The sequence below is a fragment of the Emydura macquarii genome, unplaced genomic scaffold (genome assembly GCF_026122565.2).
Source record: "Emydura macquarii macquarii isolate MOO-44397 ecotype Brisbane River unplaced genomic scaffold, CSIRO-AGI_Emac_v2 contig_3348, whole genome shotgun sequence".
In the NCBI taxonomy this organism is placed as follows: Eukaryota; Metazoa; Chordata; order Testudines; family Chelidae; genus Emydura; species Emydura macquarii.
Window position 1 is genome coordinate 1,166,545 of NW_027133485.1, and position 16,811 is coordinate 1,183,355.

At 44.4% G+C, this 16,811-nt stretch overlaps 2 protein-coding genes across 3 annotated transcripts; one reads left to right on the top strand and one right to left on the bottom strand.

Moving 5' to 3' along the window:
- Positions 1–658: 658 nt before the first annotated feature.
- CDCA8 (cell division cycle associated 8) lies at positions 659–11,193 on the bottom strand. Its single transcript, XM_067533859.1, has 11 exons — positions 11,120–11,193; positions 10,454–10,566; positions 8,101–8,229; positions 7,415–7,455; positions 5,987–6,062; positions 5,456–5,601; positions 4,321–4,400; positions 3,755–3,853; positions 2,176–2,302; positions 1,774–1,860; positions 659–1,364 (listed from the first exon to the last, which is right to left on the bottom strand). Exons 2-11 carry the CDS (start codon positions 10,548–10,550, stop codon positions 1,320–1,322), a joined length of 927 nt encoding a protein of 308 aa, XP_067389960.1. The 5' UTR covers positions 10,551–10,566; positions 11,120–11,193; the 3' UTR covers positions 659–1,319.
- Positions 11,194–11,386: 193 nt separating this feature from the next.
- AIRIM (AFG2 interacting ribosome maturation factor) lies at positions 11,387–16,103 on the top strand. Of its 2 annotated transcripts, XM_067533870.1 has the most exons (5): positions 11,387–11,567; positions 11,928–12,266; positions 13,106–13,285; positions 13,807–13,925; positions 14,335–16,103. In XM_067533870.1, the coding sequence occupies exons 2-5, from the start codon at positions 11,995–11,997 to the stop codon at positions 14,370–14,372; spliced, it is 609 nt and encodes a 202-aa protein (XP_067389971.1). In that variant the 5' UTR covers positions 11,387–11,567; positions 11,928–11,994; the 3' UTR covers positions 14,373–16,103. The 2 variants fall into 2 exon arrangements, 1 of the variants encoding a protein (XP_067389971.1); XR_010917281.1 differs by lacking the exon at positions 14,335–16,103 and having other exon boundaries at positions 13,106–13,527; positions 13,803–13,925.
- The last annotated feature ends 708 nt before the right edge of the window (positions 16,104–16,811 follow it).

Genomic DNA, 16,811 nt, shown 5'->3' on the forward strand with positions numbered 1-16,811 from the left:
AGAAGCCCAGATAACTTGGTGATCATGTTCCACTTTCGACAGCTTCAGGGTGTTAACTCTTGTTGCAAAGTTCAACTTTCTGAACTTTCATTCTGGCTTCCTGAAGTTAATCTTCAGAATTCTGCAAACGGGGTATGACGTGTTCCTGAGGCAGAACAGACAACGTTGTTCCAGGCCAGGTTTCTCCTGTAGTCACAGTTAAACGATTCCTACATAAAGGTTACAAAGTGCTTCAGGCTTTTTCCATCAGATATGCTGAAGAGCAAGGTGCTGGACACGGACCATTCCAATGCTGCAGTGCTGTCCATGCTCTATTAAGTGAAGCAAGAATTTTCTAATATGTAATTAATTTTATTCCATTGATAAACAGTATTTATTGTGTAAAACTTTTCTAGTTCATGAAAAGATTGCATGGAATATGCCAGCAGAGACCCAAGCATAGTGGAACTCTGCCATATCCCAGACCTCTCCCTAGAATATCACCTCCCTCCCCAGGAGCTAATATAGTAGGCAGCAGAGTTCCTTGTGCAGAGGGAGCTCTCCACTAGCTGTCTCCAGCCATTTTAAAGGGACTTGCATCAGTTAGTGTATATACCTCAGGGCATCAGAGGTCCTAGATGATTGTTTTTGTAGATAGAAGCTTTAAAACTCAATACAATTATAGGTTTCACACACCAATGTATTTATTTTTTAAAATAAAAAACAACTGAAGAATGTACGATAAAAGACTTCAAGTACATTGTTCCCTGGAAAACAGGATTGCAAGTTCAGTGGCTGCTGTGAGAAGAACAAAACAGAAGGATTTGTTGTACCCCTATCACCCGTGGCAGCTTCATTAGCTGGTCCACAACAACATTTTCATTTAGCAGTCCCTATTAGTTATTTGTAACAGAGGTTCATATTCCAGTTCTCAGAAGGCAAGTAACTAGTGCCCTGCAAGGATGACATCAACAAATAGAAAACTTGCCTGGCAAGAAGTGCAATGAAACCCAGATACAACTTTTGTCAAGCACGCCTGTAATCCAATAAACCCCACAGCTTCATTCTTTTACAGATTGCCAGGGCAGTTGTGTCCACCTGACTTGCCTCTCTGCATGGATCCAAGGTCAAGGTACAGCTATCTTGAAACAGGAATCTGAAGTGCTTTTTTCTGTACAAAAAAGTCAACATATTATAATCCTTTTAAATATTACAAGCTAAAAATCTGTTCCTAACTTCCACCATGTAGTAGAGGAGTAAACCAATAGAGTAAGAATGCATGTCGTAATCCTAAAATTGGTGTTCCGCATTTATGGCGGAAAATCAATATCCCTGAAGTTTCATCTTTGGGTCTTGGTGCTGCTGCATGCTTGTGCAAGACGAACCTAAAAAGGAGAAAGATTAACAAAGCTTGTAAACACATACTGTTACATCCCAAAGCCACCTATATCCAGCAAAAATGAAGGGCAAGTTCACCCTTGAATTAAACCCTAAGTACTACCAGTAGCTCTCCCCACCAATGAAAGCACTGTTTGTACACAGGTTGGGCCCAGTGAAGCATAAGCCCCAAGTCTGTGTATTTTCCAGACCAGCTGAGCAGACCCACATTTGTAAAGCCAGATTTTCTGTGCGCGCCAAGATCCAGGCAGACACAAGGGAAAAAGAATTTAAGAAAGATGACTGGCAGAATCTAATGGAAACTGATGGCCCATTAACTTAACCACAGGGACAATGACAATGCCAGGCACCACAACAGAGCAGTTTCAATTCAAAGCCAACTATATACTGACTTACGGATAAATTCTTCATAATTCTCAGGGTCTCCGGATTGAGATGACTAAGATTCTTTCTGGTCAACTCACTGGCTGCTAAACGAATGTTCTGTACAGAAAAGATCACAAGTCTCAGTTACCCTGTGTGTTACAGGCCAGCACGGTTCTGCTGTGTCAGACTGGTACATATTAATTTGCAGGTGGAATCAGCAAGTGATGGACCCACTGTACAGGGAACAGCATACAAGGGTTATTGGTAAAACAGGACTAGTTGCAAATAGAGTCAGACCACAGGCTCATCTCACACCTTTTCTGCATTGCACCATGGCATGTATTGCTACCAGTCATTATTTTAAATTTCATTTAGTGCACATCAAAATCCACTCAAATATTTCCCTACATTTGTAACAACTTTCTGCTTTACCTCCCCTCCTCCAACAGGGACTGTAATGAGGACATCATTGCTGTCAGCAAGAGGACTGCCATTTGCAGAGACTATGTAAACAGGCTCATGTGCTGCAGGGGTGCGTAGACCTGGTGTCTTGAATACCCTAAAAGACATTATTGTTATTAAATTATTATCGAATAACTTTATTGCAGCCAATTAAAATGATCAGAAGCACATTTAATGAGATTTCCCCCAACTAAGTTTCAAACATCTCATTGTCAAGGGAAACAGAAGGTCGGAGAAAAATGTGCAACTTCAAGCGTCAAACCAGTAGAGTTGGTCAGAAACCAACTGAATTGGCAAACAATTCTGATTACACCAGGACCTGATTTAAACTCCTCATTTCTCATCCACTTGGCTTCAATGAAAGCTCTAGAAGGTCCCACCAGGATTCTCATCTCCATTTCAGGATGTATAAATCCAGTGACCAAATATTTCCTTTAGAAGAGTGGGTAAGGTAATACACTCGATTCCTACATTAAACATTTGAAAAAGAAGAAAGCGTGGCCACCGAGTAGGTTCAACCCAAGAGAATGAACCCAGAGTTACAGGATATAAAGGTATTCGCTTTTCCTCCATCTACCCTCCTCAATGGGACTAAACGCTTCTGCCTCTAAGGCAATCAAAATTCTGAAGCCAAACCTTAAGTCTACGGCGTGAGGAGTTATAGCCAGTTTAACAGTCCATATTTACACTAGAACAGTCAATTCGGTGAAGCCATTTGACATATTACGGCCAACATTTCAAAAGCAGACTTTGGTTTTAGGTGCACAGCTCCAGATACTTTCAGCCCAATCTTCAGAAATGCTTAGCCCTCACAGCTGTCACTGACTACAGCTTTACTTGAGAACCATGAGCACACCTCTAAAAATCAGGCCCCAGGGGTTACAGAACCAAAGCGCCCAAAACTAAAAACAAAAGCCCCCCCCTTTTGAAAACGTTAGGCTTAGGCAGCTCAAATTGATCCTAAACTTAGTTGTCGATTATGTTGATTCCGTATTTGTTGCAAATGATCCATGGCAGATGCTGCGATGCCAATCCAGTGAAGAACCGTCATATGAGAACTGGAGGAATTGGCGAATATAGAACCCAAATTGCAAAAGTTGGAGACTGATTCAACAGTGTGGAGGAGGTTCAAACAATTAAACTACAATTTTGCTGATTGCAAAGTCTATGGCTGAGCATAGTAAGCCATGCACAAATGAATATGGAGTTATGTAGTCTCAATCCTGGCTCTTCTGGTGACACATAGTAGTCAAATAATCTCACCTCTCTTCCTCAGTTATCTTATCCTTGATATTTCAGAGTTGTGAAGGTTAGTCAATCACTGTTAACACAGCACTTTGAATATGTGAAGTGTTACATTATGGCTCTTATATCATGCACTGGATATGGACAGCCACTGCCATGGGGCAGAATGGTAATATGCTGATCTACATTGCAACTATTTTGTCATATCTCCTGCAAGACTAATGCAAGACACACTAGACACCAAGTTAATGCTGGTATTTAATAGACACATTTTGCAGGATACTATAAATTAATGCACACTCACCTGGAATCAAACCTGGGGGTGACAGTGGATGTCTGCCCCCGTGTGCAGGCATCAGCAACTCGGCCAAGGGCTGGAGTAACAAAGTTATTTTTGCTTGACCTGCTCAAAGAGAGTTGCAATGATAAAATGACACTTTAAAAGATCATTTTAGCAGCTGCTTCTCAGTTCTGTACATCTGTTTTATTAGTTAGAAAAGCTGAGAATGATGTGAGGGTCTTCGGAAACTACGGGTTTCTCCTGATTTCAGATAATGCCTTTTGACATGGCAGCAATGACTGAAGTTTTATGACAGCTTGATTAAGCGTAAAACCCCATACGCCCTACAAAAGAATAGCTGATCAGTCACCTCACCATAATACCAGACTGGAGACTGCCCTCTGCAGAGTGCCTCCATTTACCCCGCCTTCCCTTTGTAGCTCCTCTAGCACAGTATGCCTTGTCAGCCGGCTCACTCCCTACTCTATCCATCCACCCCTCCCATGGCTATGTTGGCAATACCAATTCTGGTTTCCCTTTCCCCATCCCCACATTGAAGAAGAGGGATTCACACTACTCCACAGTCTTACCTTTTACTAATGCGTCTCACTCTCGCTGACGGAGCTCTTCTGCTTTTAGAAGCTGCAGTTTTTTTGGTTAATGTCTTCATCTGAAACACACAAACTCAGTGAATTATTTACTGTTTCATGATCGAACTACAGCTCACCTCCAGTTCTGAATAAGTGTTCCCATAACTGAACTAACACTGGTAACAAGAACTGAAGAACAAGACTCACTCACTGTCCCCTTCTCAGGTGATCAAAACTGTGGAAAGACCTTTCCCTTTTGAGATCTTGGCATTATCACAGCCTAGAGCTGAGCTGTGGAAGACAGAGGGATTTGTGGAGAATTCTTTTCCATAGATATTAACATGCCAATAGTCAGTGCAGTTATGGGTAAGCAGACTCCTGCTCCCAGAACATGATGGAGGTTGAATGTACAATTTAAATGAAGAGATATAAAACATTTCTTTACACTTTCAGAAGTGGCTGGGTTGTGTATTCAATCTCATAATAGAATCTATCTAAGGCGCTCAGATACTTTGGGGATGGGGGGCAGTATAAAACCTGTGTGAGAAATAAACCATGAAGCAAACACTGATCTCATGATAAATAGGATGCAGGCTATGAAGCTAAAACTACAGTTTCTCATTGAAGGTTTGAAAAGACACCAAATATATGAAGTTACCCTGAAGTCCCCCCTGACCGTTTGTGGTTTTACACATTTCCCCTTTTTAAAAGAAATTCTCTCCCCAGTGTATGGTCTTTCACACAGAAAGAAACAAGCGAAAATTGCCTCTACAGTTCTGCAGGGTAACAGTGAAAGAGACTACACAAAGAGCTTTTTCAAATGCACAAAAAACCAAAATGAGAAATATTTCTCTCTAATTTTCCGATTATAGTCACCTTGCATATTACAAATAATATAGATAACATTTTCAGATGGTCATGTGATTTAAGTTGCATCAGAGGGAAATACACATATATTTTCGCAAAATAAAACTAGTTTTAAAGTTATATTTTACAAATTTAAAATAAAAAGATATAAACCTATAACATTCATTAAAACAGGTAGCTAGCCTACAGCAAGTAAGCCTATAAGCATCACCTCGATTGACAATCAACTCACTTCCTGACTGGACATCACCAAATATCAATTATTTACCTTCCCTGTTTTTGGATTAATGTTTTCATGTTCTTGCCCAGGTTCTTCAAGGGCTTTGCTCTCTAGTTTGCTCTTCTTTGCTACAGGGAGCAAGCTAAGTTCTGCTTCCTCTTCAATGGCATCAATATCCTGTTTGGATTTTACAGCTAGAAAGAGAAAATGTCCAAATTGAAAAAATTAGAAACATATTCAATTATTCATGAATAGCTAGGGTGAGAAGAAAACTTTCATGAAGTGCGTTTGGCAAACAAGTTATTGAACTACCGGTTGTATATACTTATATAGAGAAAGTAGGATTTCAGAAGGCATAGGCAAATGTGAACACCACTTATGTAAGAGTCAGTAAATCTAAGCTCTCTCTTTCCAGATATAACATCACAGATTGAAGCAACAATTGTTTCTCTGAAACCTACTTATGTCAGTTAATGAGAAAGTTGGAAGATAGTTGACAAGATCCATAAGGAAATAAAAAAAAACATTTCACTATTGACTGCACCCAGAACATTCAACAATGCTTGTAAATAAACTGACCTTTCTTCATCATTTTGAAAGGCGTCTGGATAACTTCTGCTGTTAGTTTGTTTATTTCTGATAACTCCAAATCGGCCTAAAACCAAAAGCAATCACAATACCATGTGTATTATTAGTAAAGAACTAACTCATTCCTAACTGCCTGCAAACAGCAGTGTAAACCCATAATTGCTTTACAGTAAAAATGCTTCTATGCTGCTTTGCACTATGCTGTATTCACACTTCCCTGGTATTTTAGAAATGGTAACAGCTTGCAGGACTTGTGCACCATTTAGTACTGAAGGGCTTTATTCAACTGCTACAGCTATTCCCAACCCTCTGACATTTCAGTTCAATCCCAATTTAGAAGTTTTCTGGTGTACAAAGAAATGCAGACTCTCTGATGGCTAAATGAGTGAGGCAGGGCAAGGCAGGGGAAGATAACAGTAAGGAAACGTTGCTTAATCAATAGACTATTTAGTTGATTAGTATCACCGCTAGGCAAGCCAAGATTCTGTTGCAGGAAAAATAGCTTTCTATAAAAAGACTGTTAAAATTGAAAACTTTTGGCTATATGGGCCATGAAAGAAAGGATCCCAAGACACTTGCCATTCTCCACTTCTTTAAAAATCAAAGGCAAACACCCACCATCAATTACAGAGACTCAACTTGAATTACAAGGTCAGTTTTCTTAAACTTGAGAAGCCTCTCAGTAAGACAAGCGAAGAGGTAGTCACAGCATTCAGGAACAAGTCTCCCAGTTACCAAACGCTTCAGACTCAGAACTTCTGTACATTTGAAATGTTGCAGCTGAGCCACTGCAGAGCTTCATTATACACACTCACTGCAGCAAAGGGAAGCATTCTCCTATCAGCATAGTTAATCCACATCTCCAAGAGGCAGTAGCTAGGTTGGTGGAAAAATTCTTCCATCAGCCTAGTGCTGTTTACACTTGGAGGTAGGTCAACTTAACTACATGGCTCAAGAATGTGGATTTTTCACATCCCTGAGATGTAGCTGAGTTGACTTAATTTTCCAGTGTAGGATTGACCTCAAAGATTCTGGAGAAGTCTATATTAGATGGGAGCCATAACAATGAAGTGTTTCCAGAGCCATTAACATGCACTGCAAGGGAAACTGGAAATGTATTTTGGAGAAAGGAGTTGCAAGATTTACCATAAACCAACTAACTGAAGGAGGTTAGCACTCCCAGTAATCTCTACTACATCCAGAGGACACATTAGGCAGAAAGTAGCAGTGTGAACAGAAAAAGAGACTACATATGTCTCATGTAGTATTTAAATCCTTTCACCAGGTTCTGGGCTAAGACTTTTAAAATGATGCAATAGTTTAAATAAAGATTGGTATCCTAAAATCATTACAGAGTAGCACCAGAAAATAAATGTATATTATTTGGCTTAATAGTTACACTAGATGTACGTTACCTACCGTTGCTGCCTCTTCTAGGGCCTTTTCACTTCCTCCTTTAGCTAGAGACAGAACATTTTTCTTTATCAATATAAACCAGAATAATTTATGTTATATTAAAGTTTTAATACTTGGGTAGAATTAAACAAACAGCGAGCATTTCTTGACAGTTAAGGACCAGCTTAAAATAAAGAAAACAGTGGGAAAGCAGGACTTCTCTTGAACAAAAAAAAATCTGTGGTCATCTGTGAATCCATATGGATAAGATTCAATTTGCCCTCTCTTGTTCCCAAAAATTTATTTTAAACACATGATTTTGCACTGAGTTATCCCAGTGCCACACTTCACATTGTCTCATGTGCCAGTGAGTTTAAGACATCTAAAAGAAAATTCTAAATAAGCACTTTCATACAAATGAACTTAGCCAACATAATGACTTTAAATGTCATGTGTTACAAAAGAAATTGTAATGTAATTATAGAGAACAATGACATTAACATAAACAGTAATTACGTCTAAATGTAAATGGTGTACATTAAATTAAATTAAATAAATAAATGGCATTTCTGAGAATCATGCAGCTAGGAAATGTCACTAAGCAGAGTCCAGTAACTGGATGAATATGACTTATAAACTCAGGTATAGCTCTAAATTTAGTACTTTTCTGAACTATTTCATCAACACATATTGGAGTGGATAGACCATACCGAAGTAGTCAAGCCAGTTCATCTCTCTCAGTGCCACAGGAAGTCTGAGGATTTCTATGTCATAGAGATTATCCAATTCCTTGAGAAGATTCTGTCCATTTGTTTGTAGCTGATCAATTCTAATTTGTACTAAAAGAAAAAAAGAAAAGTGTTTTGACTGACTATGTAGAACAAAAAATATTATGTAGGGATTTACATATGTGGAATCAAAGAATTAATCATAAAATTGATTAACAGAATGCTTGGTCTGAAACTGGTCATAGAAGGCCTGGCCTGAAGTTGTAGCCTGAAACTGAAATAGAAGCCCCAGGCTAAGCCATTAACAGAATGCCTCAACTGAAATTATGATAAAGATGCTAAAACCCCATAAGAGGTCTCTGAACCACACCCCAGATGCAAGTTGTCTGTTATGAGCCTTAAGCCTTTTTGAAGCCTATGAACAGACTTCACCTGTTTCGATAAGTACCAGTACCTGCCCCCCCTTTGTCTTACCGGCCCCATAGAAATTCACTCCATACAAATTAGCATTTGAACTGGTATTGTGTAACCACCCATCTTCGGGTGTTAGCCAGGGTCCCTGAAAACTACATTGTATACTCAAGTGACTCATTGGGCATTCCTGTGAGGGCATCTGGTGTGCCCCACTGTGCATTGTGATTGTCTTTCCTGTTAAGTATAAACGGTTAATCAAATTCCACTGTACGATCAACATGTAAATGAACCTAAGCAACGCCTAAATAAGTCTCTGTATCTGATAGCTAGGTGAAGTACATTTGCCCAGCATCCAGACATGCTGCTTGACTTCCCTATAGCCACCTGGGTTTTCCCTATGGCTATAGTATTCCCCATAGCTATGGTTATGTGATTGTGTGTGTGTCACAATTAAAGCTGCACCCGATCCAACTCTAAAATGTAGCAGTGTGACTTTTTTCCACAACACATATCAGGGCTTGAAGTTATGTTTCTCTAAATATCAGCAAAAGCCTCCCTTGTGAACATGCTTTTAGCCTCCCTTGTGAGTATATTGTAATTACATTTCAGTGTGTAGTATATAGAGCAGTATAAAACAAGTCACTGTCTGTATGAAATTTTAGTTTGTACTGACTTTGCTAGTGCTTTTCATGTGGCCTGTTGTAAAACTAGGCAAATATCTGGATGAGTTGATGTACCTCTTGAAAAACCTTTTCATACCCCATGCATGATGGAGATCACATCCTGAAAGAAATCTTTCCTGAACCCTCTCTTCTGGCCTTCAAAGAACTTAATCATCAGAAACCAACTTTCCACCGACCAAGACACATTAACTCAAAGTGGCATCAGACAGTGCCAGAACAACAGATGCAAAACCTCTAGACATCTCCACTGCTGCGATGACGAACACCCCTCACCACATCCCTTTCAAAAATCCATGGGTTCTACACATGCCTATCACAAGTGACGTACCTCATCCAGTGCACTAAATGCCCGTAACAACTATGTTCTTGAATGAACTCATACGGAAAAGTGATAAAAAGACAAAAATACCACATCACCTGCGGGTGAATGAACACTTTTCACAAAGAGATCACTCAATCTGACCTCTCAGTCCTTGTCCTCATCCTCAAAGGAAACATGCACAACACCTTCAAAAGTCAAGCCTACGAATTTAAATTCATAACTTTGGTAGACATTAACAATCATGGACTGAATAGACACACTGGATTTATCGCTTATTATTACAGCAATCTATACCCACTTAACCCTGCTCTTCCAATGACTGGAGAGGCATTAATGGGACACTTTACATTGAATGGTCCCTTGAAATACGTATTAACTACTTATGCTAAACAATCTTTTCCACCTTGTATTTAGCTGACACTGTGAGTACATTTCCCAGACCTGAAGAAGCGTGTAAGCTCATACATTTGTCTCTCACCAATAGAAGTTGATGCAATAAGAGATATTACCTCACCCACCTTGTCTCTCTAAATATCCTATTGACAAGCATCCAATGGTTAATTCTTGACAGCTGTGAGTGACCTCTGAAAAGAGTTCCTATTTCAGTCTAACTCCTGGTAGGTCTGCGCCGCCACCACCACAGCGTACTCATCACAACTAGCCCCCCTGGAGAGATGCCTCAGGCAAGGATTCCAAGAGCATCAAGAATTAAACCACCTTCTCAAATCCTGCAAAGTCATCCCTCTGGATCAAAGCTATGGCTTCTGTGATGTATCTGGCCTGCCTGTACCGGACTTCAGTCTCCAGAGGGGTCAAATCTCCAATAACTTTCACCAGCATTAAATTAACTTGGGAAAGAAGTCAGGACTTGAAGCCTTTGTAGAGAACAAACTGCATGAAGGAGTGCAGTGGTTACCTTCACGGTCAAAGTCCTTCAAAAAGGCAGCCAGCTTTTTCTTTTTTGCACTGTTCACGCTGGTCCCTTTGGCTGTTTTCTTCCTGGAAGGTGCCATTGTGTCAGAGGGTGCTCTGCGGCAAGAGAGACAGACAGACAGCTGGGGTCAGACACGGGACACCCGCCCCTCTCCTCTTCTAGGATCTATCGCTAGGATCGATCCCTTTTTGGAAAGCAGGGCTCCTGGGCCTACCGCAAGCAACACACCGACCCGCCGGCATTCCTGCCCCACGCCGGGGAGCGGCTCCCCAGGAGCAGGCCGCACAGGCCCGCAGCGCCACGGCCGGGCAGCGACGCACCGGCGAGGGCAGGGGGCTGCCAGCCGGGCAGGGGCAGGTCGTGTGTGCGCACAGGGCTGCTCCGGATCAGCGCCGCGGGAGCGAGGGCGGCTCGGGACAGCTGCCGCCCGGCCCGTCTGACTGACTGACTGAGGTAGACCAAGGCGGTTGGGACCCCCCCGGCCCGGCCCGGCCTTAGGCTGCTGCGGGGCGATACCGTGACGGAGGAAAGAAAGGGGCGTCGGTATGTCCCCCCGCTCCCCTCGCGACCCCCCCCAGGGGACCCCGCCGCCCGTTCCCTTCCCCCCCCGCGGGAGCGGCCGGCCCATCGCGGGGAGCCCCCCCTCACCGCTGCTCCTGTCCGGACGCTGGGCCGAGGCTCCGTCCCGCCGCCGCCGCCGCCGCCGCCGCCGCCGCTGCTGCTGCTGCTGCTGCTGCTGCTGCTGCCGTGTCGTCCCGCTGCGCGCGCACCCTGGCCAGGCAAACGGCAATTCAAACCCAGCGGCCGGCCAATCAGGGACGCGAGGCGACGCACACGCCCCCTCCGCCGGGAGACTGCGCATGCGCGAGAACTACAGTTCCCAGCGCTCCACCGGGGGCGGGGCGGGGGTGCCGCTGTCACGTGACTTCCGCTTCGCGCGGGCTGGCTGCGCGCCCGTCGCTGGGGCCCGCAGCAGGCAGGGTTACTTCCGGTCCGAGGGGTGTTAGGAACCGTTCCCAGCATGCCCCGCGGCGCTTTCGTGCAGACAGGAGGATTTGGGCAGCTGCTGAGGCGCGTGGTCGTTGTCCAGGCTCAGGTAAGGGAGACCCCTGGGCTCCGCCTGACCCCCCCCGGGCCCCGATCCCCGACCCGCGCCTGACCCCCCCCCCCGGGCCCCGATCCCCGCCCCCGCGTGGAGAGCCTCCTCCTCCCCCCATAGCTCGGGTAGGGCTCCCTTCCCCTCCCCCCCCCGCAGCAGCGCGCCCCGAATTCCTGCTGTCTAGGGGCAGCCCGACCCCCGCGGCCAGCGCTCCTCAGCCCGCGCCGCTGTGTGGAGGGGGACGGGGAGCCTGGGTAGCGTCTGCTGCTTTCTGGGAAGGCGGGGGGCAGCCCCTCCCTGTACCTATGTGGGGGGGCAGCCCCAGCCCCTCCCCATACCCGTGCGTGCGTATTGCAGGGTCTGTGTGGTGCCATCGCCAGAGCCTCTCTCGGCTCGGCTGCAGCTCTGGGCTGCCTAGAAGGGGATGTCAGCGAGCCCAGCCGTCCCGGCCCTTCATCAGTCCCTGCAGAAGTGCTTCCGGGCCATCCAGCAGCAGCAAGAGGCTTGGCAGCAGGCACTGATGGACTGCAAACCGCTCCTGAGCTCCCTCAGCAATCTGGCCGAGCAGATGCAGGCCTGCCAGAAGGTCCCCTTTGCCCATACACCGCTGCGGGCCTTCCCAGAGCTCGCAGAGCAGTTAAAATACAAGCAACGCTCTGCAGCGGAGATCCTGCTGGAGGACCTGGGGGGCAAAGTGTAAGAGGCACTTGGCTTCTGCTCTGTCAAGACCATGAAAGTTGTAGCGTTATGGAGGCCCAGGCAAACATGCTGGGAGAGGTGGGATTTCTCTGTGCAGCCTGTTTTCAGATTCACATCTGAAGGGGAGGAGAGAGTGTCAACATAAGCATCACACCTCTGCCTGGAAATGTTGTACCTCTTGTTCTAAGAACACACACAATCCTAACAACGAGCAAAAACAATTGTCCTCTGTCTTTCAATGTGTTTACTTTACGCTCTGGGCCAGAGTCGCAGCTGGTGTAAATCAGTGTAGCCCCACTGAGTTCTGTTGGATCTTTGCTGATTTACAGCAGCTAAGAATCTGGCCCAGTGTTGTGAAATATTTATTTTCACTCTTTGTCCTCATTTTGTCTTAGTCTTTCTCACAGAATCTGGGAAGGGGTGTGTTTGTGTGGGAGGGGCCTTTTTAAATAGGAGGAATATATAGTTGTAAAACCACAAGAACTATCAGGGGACGTGGGCATGTGTAATACCTAATAGTTTAGAGGAGTTACTCATATTTCAAATTACAGTGTCTCTTTAAATTATGAAATTTGTTCATCATTTCAGCAACATGCTCAATATATTATCAGTTATATAGTCACATAGGTTTGCCTTTTCCTCGCATAAATTCCCTAGTTCCTGTTAAGGTTACAAGTACTGCATATTGTTGAACTCACCAAACTGTAGGGAGAAGCACTTTTCTGTAAAAGAGCAAGTACTTAGACTTGTCCATGTAATGCATGTTGGGGTGCAGACTGAGTGAGGCCAGCTTTTGGAAAACACAGCCCTGAGTGGATTGCTCTCTGTTTTGACAGAGCTGGCTTACAGAAAGTGCGGGATGCAGTTAGTGGCTACGTGGGCTCTGTTTTCCAGCTATACGAGCAGCATGCAGATGTTCTAGGCTTTGAAGCTTCTGTGCAGCGTACTGCTCCTAACCCCTCACTGGCTGACATGTTGGAGTGGCTGCATGATATTGAGCGATATTACCGACATGTGTATCCTTCACTAGAAGAGCTGAACATTTGTAGTTCAAACAGGTCAAGGAGGTTGTTGTCTTGATTCATGTCAGCAGAACTGGATTTACCTTTCTTTATTTTTCAGTTGTCATCAGCTGGTGACCAATAAGGTTGCAAATAAAACCTCACCAAGGATCTAGATGGACAGCTTTGGCAGATTGATTCCTGGGGTAGGGACAGGAGCAGTCTCCTGGTCCTGCTGTTTGGCCAAAGGAAATGAGGTGAATAGGGGAAATCTTAATAGGTTAATTCCTCAAAGAAAAAGAATCTAGAAAATATAGTCCTTAGAGGGTGAAGAAGCTTAGAGAGTTGGGGTGACTATAGTTAGTGTGCTCTGACAAGGAATGACCAAATCCAGCTCTCTCAGCATGGCCTGGTGTGGGGGAATTGAACTGTGGGACTACAATGGGGCCCTACTCTCTCTGAGCGCATCACTGCCTAAGAAGTCAGCTTGCTTGTGTTTCTTTCCCCCCTCATTTCAATCCTTATTGTCCAGAAAGATACCTGGAGAGTAAACTCCTACTTCTCCAAATCAGATATGAGAACTTGCCAGACATGCAAACCCTGCCACAGTCCTGGGAGAGGATTTTGGAGCGCGATAGTCGAAGCATGGTTCCAGGTATTTTCATAATAGCTCTTATACATCTTGGTGTGAGCTTAATGCTGTTGAAAGGGGCTGGCCCTGGAGACTGAAGGCCACTGTGTATCGCCTTCACTTAGTGCCAGCATTGGGGGATGATATTTGGTATGTGGACACTTGTCCTCCGGGAACTGGACTGAGACCCATGGAACAATCATTATATGGCAACAACTTGAAGTCGCTGCAAACCTGGAGTTGACTGGAACTGGGGCCTTTGAATAGGCTCAGTATCCGATTGTCCTCCTAAGATATTGTATTACTGGGGAGTTATTCGCCTCTGGTCCTTGGTCCATGGTAATAAGCTGGGAAGGTCTGTGTGTGTATGAATTATGATAAAAATAACACTTGGCCCAACATTAATGGCTTCTTTTCTTTCCTCCCAACTTAGACATTCTGCTGAAGGTCTCCTTTCTGGGGACTCCGTGAGGGGTTCCATTACTAACCAGCTTGCAGAGAGAAATTGCCAAGGGATTTGTGCTGAACGATTCTTTTTGGGTGCCCGGGATAATACCTTGTTCGGGATACGCATGAAGAAGCTTGATTTGCTGAATGAGCTAGCCCCGATGGGGGAGGGGTTCCCTTGCACTCTGCTATGATCAAAGTAGTCTGTTAAAAGTCAGATGAGCCTGGCGCCCAGCCCTTTGGCTGCCTTGGCTGGAAAATGACAGATGTGGGACAGTTTCCTTAGCTCAAGGAGAGCTGACAGCAGCAACCTTCATGGACTTTTTGTACGTTAAAGGAAATATATTTTTCAATAAAAAATGTCTGAGTATGTGTGATTAATGGCACGCTGTGGTTCTACCCCGGGTAGCTAAATAAATGTTAGAGCAAAAACCTCAACTTAAAAATATTCCTTATGTGATACTTACCTATTCCATGTAACACTAAAGATTGCTACAGTCTAAGGGCTAAAGAAAAACATCCCTGATTGCTGACAAAATGCTTAAAAGAAGCAATGTTTCCATTCAAAGTCACTCTTTCCCCTACACAGTTAATTAGTTTTTCTTCTTGTTCATGTCCTTTACCCAGCCTGGCCAAAGAAAAACATTTTCAAAATGTGATAAAGCTGCAAATACTGGCAGTTGCAGCTATAATTCTAGAAATGGCATGTAATATTTTCTAAATTGACTAGATTTCAAATTGATGACTCTAAGTAGAACAGCTAATAGATAAACATGCTTATATAAAGAATTCTATCTCACTCCTTTATCAAGGACTGCCATTTTACTGCTACTGTCCATCCTGTGAGGTAAAGTCATTAATATTTAAAAGTAAGATACTTCTCCATTAAAAGACAGACAGTGATAAGCAATTAAAATGTGCTTTGTAGCTCCAGCCAGGCAGATGTAAAACAAGCTTACTGTCAATGCTGTTCTCAGCGAGCTCCCCTTGCCTTTGGTCTCCTTACTAGTAGAACCTTGGTCTTCAGTAGCATAGAGTTTATCCAGGGTGCTGTGCTTCTGGAAACTGATTTGTGTCTGGTGCCAGTAACAGGAGGCATGGGCAACATAAACCCATTTAAACGAAGTATGGTGGTTTGGAATGTAGTCTTCTCTTGAAAGAAGTTGCTGAGAACACAAAAGTCATGTCACTTAAAAACTGAAGATGGACTTGACCTCTGTCCTAGCGGTGAAAGGTGGGGGCTTGTACAGGCTACGCGGACCCAGTAGAGAAAAACTGTTTAAAAATAAAATTGCTAAGCATCCTATTGTGAAAATTTTAACATGGTTTCATCTTCCTGCACAAGGGGGTGGTATTGCAGCAGTTTTTGTCCCCTGCTCATAGCACTCTCTTCCAAGTAGTTTTGCAGGGGGTTGGAACTAACCTAGTGCCAGAAGAGGGAAGGGCTTTGGCGGAGGGAGAAAGTGGACTATTGTGGCATTGTTTACAACCCCCTCCAATCCCCACCAGAAAGACGTTGATAATAAAGTGCTGCCCTTTTCTGTACAGATCTCCCTTTTCCTTCTGGCTGGGTTGATGTAATAGAGATTTTGAAAGCAGTATGTGAACCAATGTCCTTCATGCTAAAATATCCCACCCTCCTTGGAGCAGATGCTGAGGTAGCATGTGCTGAATAGGGAACAGAAGCCTTAATGTTACCCCTTTCTAAAAGCGCATGGCACAAGCTGCTGGGACTTGTTCCCACATTTCTGCTGTCCCAATGCAGACTAGAGAGCAAGGGTGGGTGCTTCCAACCCCACTGAAAGCATTGCCTCGAGAGATGTCCGAAGGAGGGGGTGTTCTCCCCTTGTCTTACTGGTGACCACACATGCAGAGGGCAGCATAGACTCCAAACTGTCAGGCCTTAATTGTCACAATCCACCTCCAGTCGCTGCTTAAGGCAGTCTGAGCAAAGAGATAGGCCTTACTGTGCGCAGGAGAGAGTGAACTCCAAGCCCAAGAGCTCTCAGCTCTGCAGCAAAAAACCTCCCCTGCATCACGCTTGCTCAATGGGACGGAAGGCTGCTGACAGCTGTACAGATACAACACAGGCACCTGCCCTCTGGCCATTGCAGTGACCCAGTCACTGTGCTGCATGGTGCCTCGGCTCAGCACCAGGTGGACTTCCCTGTGAAGGTTTATTCAGTGAGAGATGAAGCTCCTTGTTTCCTGCTCCAGATACTGTGACATTAATAGGAATTATACCTGCTAATGGGGTGTGTGTGGGGGGAGGCGGGAGGAGAAATGCCTCTGTGCTTTGCTTTTAAAGCTAAATGACTCACAAGCCCAAGGAGCCACTTGGCCACGTGAGGGCACTGCTAGACCTGCGTAAGGTGGAATTGCAAAGAAGGGAAGCTTATTATGAGAAAGTCTTAGCTGGCTTAGCAGCTGTGGGTTTCTGAGCGTACAAGTGCCTCCTGTCTG

Bases quoted from the DNA above. Each gene is read 5' to 3' on its own strand.
- CDCA8 (XM_067533859.1), bottom strand. From the start codon at position 10,550: ATGGCACCTTCCAGGAAGAAAACAGCCAAAGGGACCAGCGTGAACAGT. The intron at 5,602-5,986 runs GTCAGTTTATTT...TTCTCTTTCTAG, and splicing joins TTTCAAAATGATGAAGAAAG to CTGTAAAATCCAAACAGGAT. The intron at 3,854-4,320 runs GTAAGACTGTGG...CTCTTTGAGCAG, and splicing joins GTGAGACGCATTAGTAAAAG to GTCAAGCAAAAATAACTTTG.
- AIRIM (XM_067533870.1), top strand. From the start codon at position 11,995: ATGTCAGCGAGCCCAGCCGTCCCGGCCCTTCATCAGTCCCTGCAGAAG. The intron at 12,267-13,105 runs GTAAGAGGCACT...CTGTTTTGACAG, and splicing joins GAGGACCTGGGGGGCAAAGT to AGCTGGCTTACAGAAAGTGC. The intron at 13,926-14,334 runs GTATTTTCATAA...CTCCCAACTTAG, and splicing joins TAGTCGAAGCATGGTTCCAG to ACATTCTGCTGAAGGTCTCC.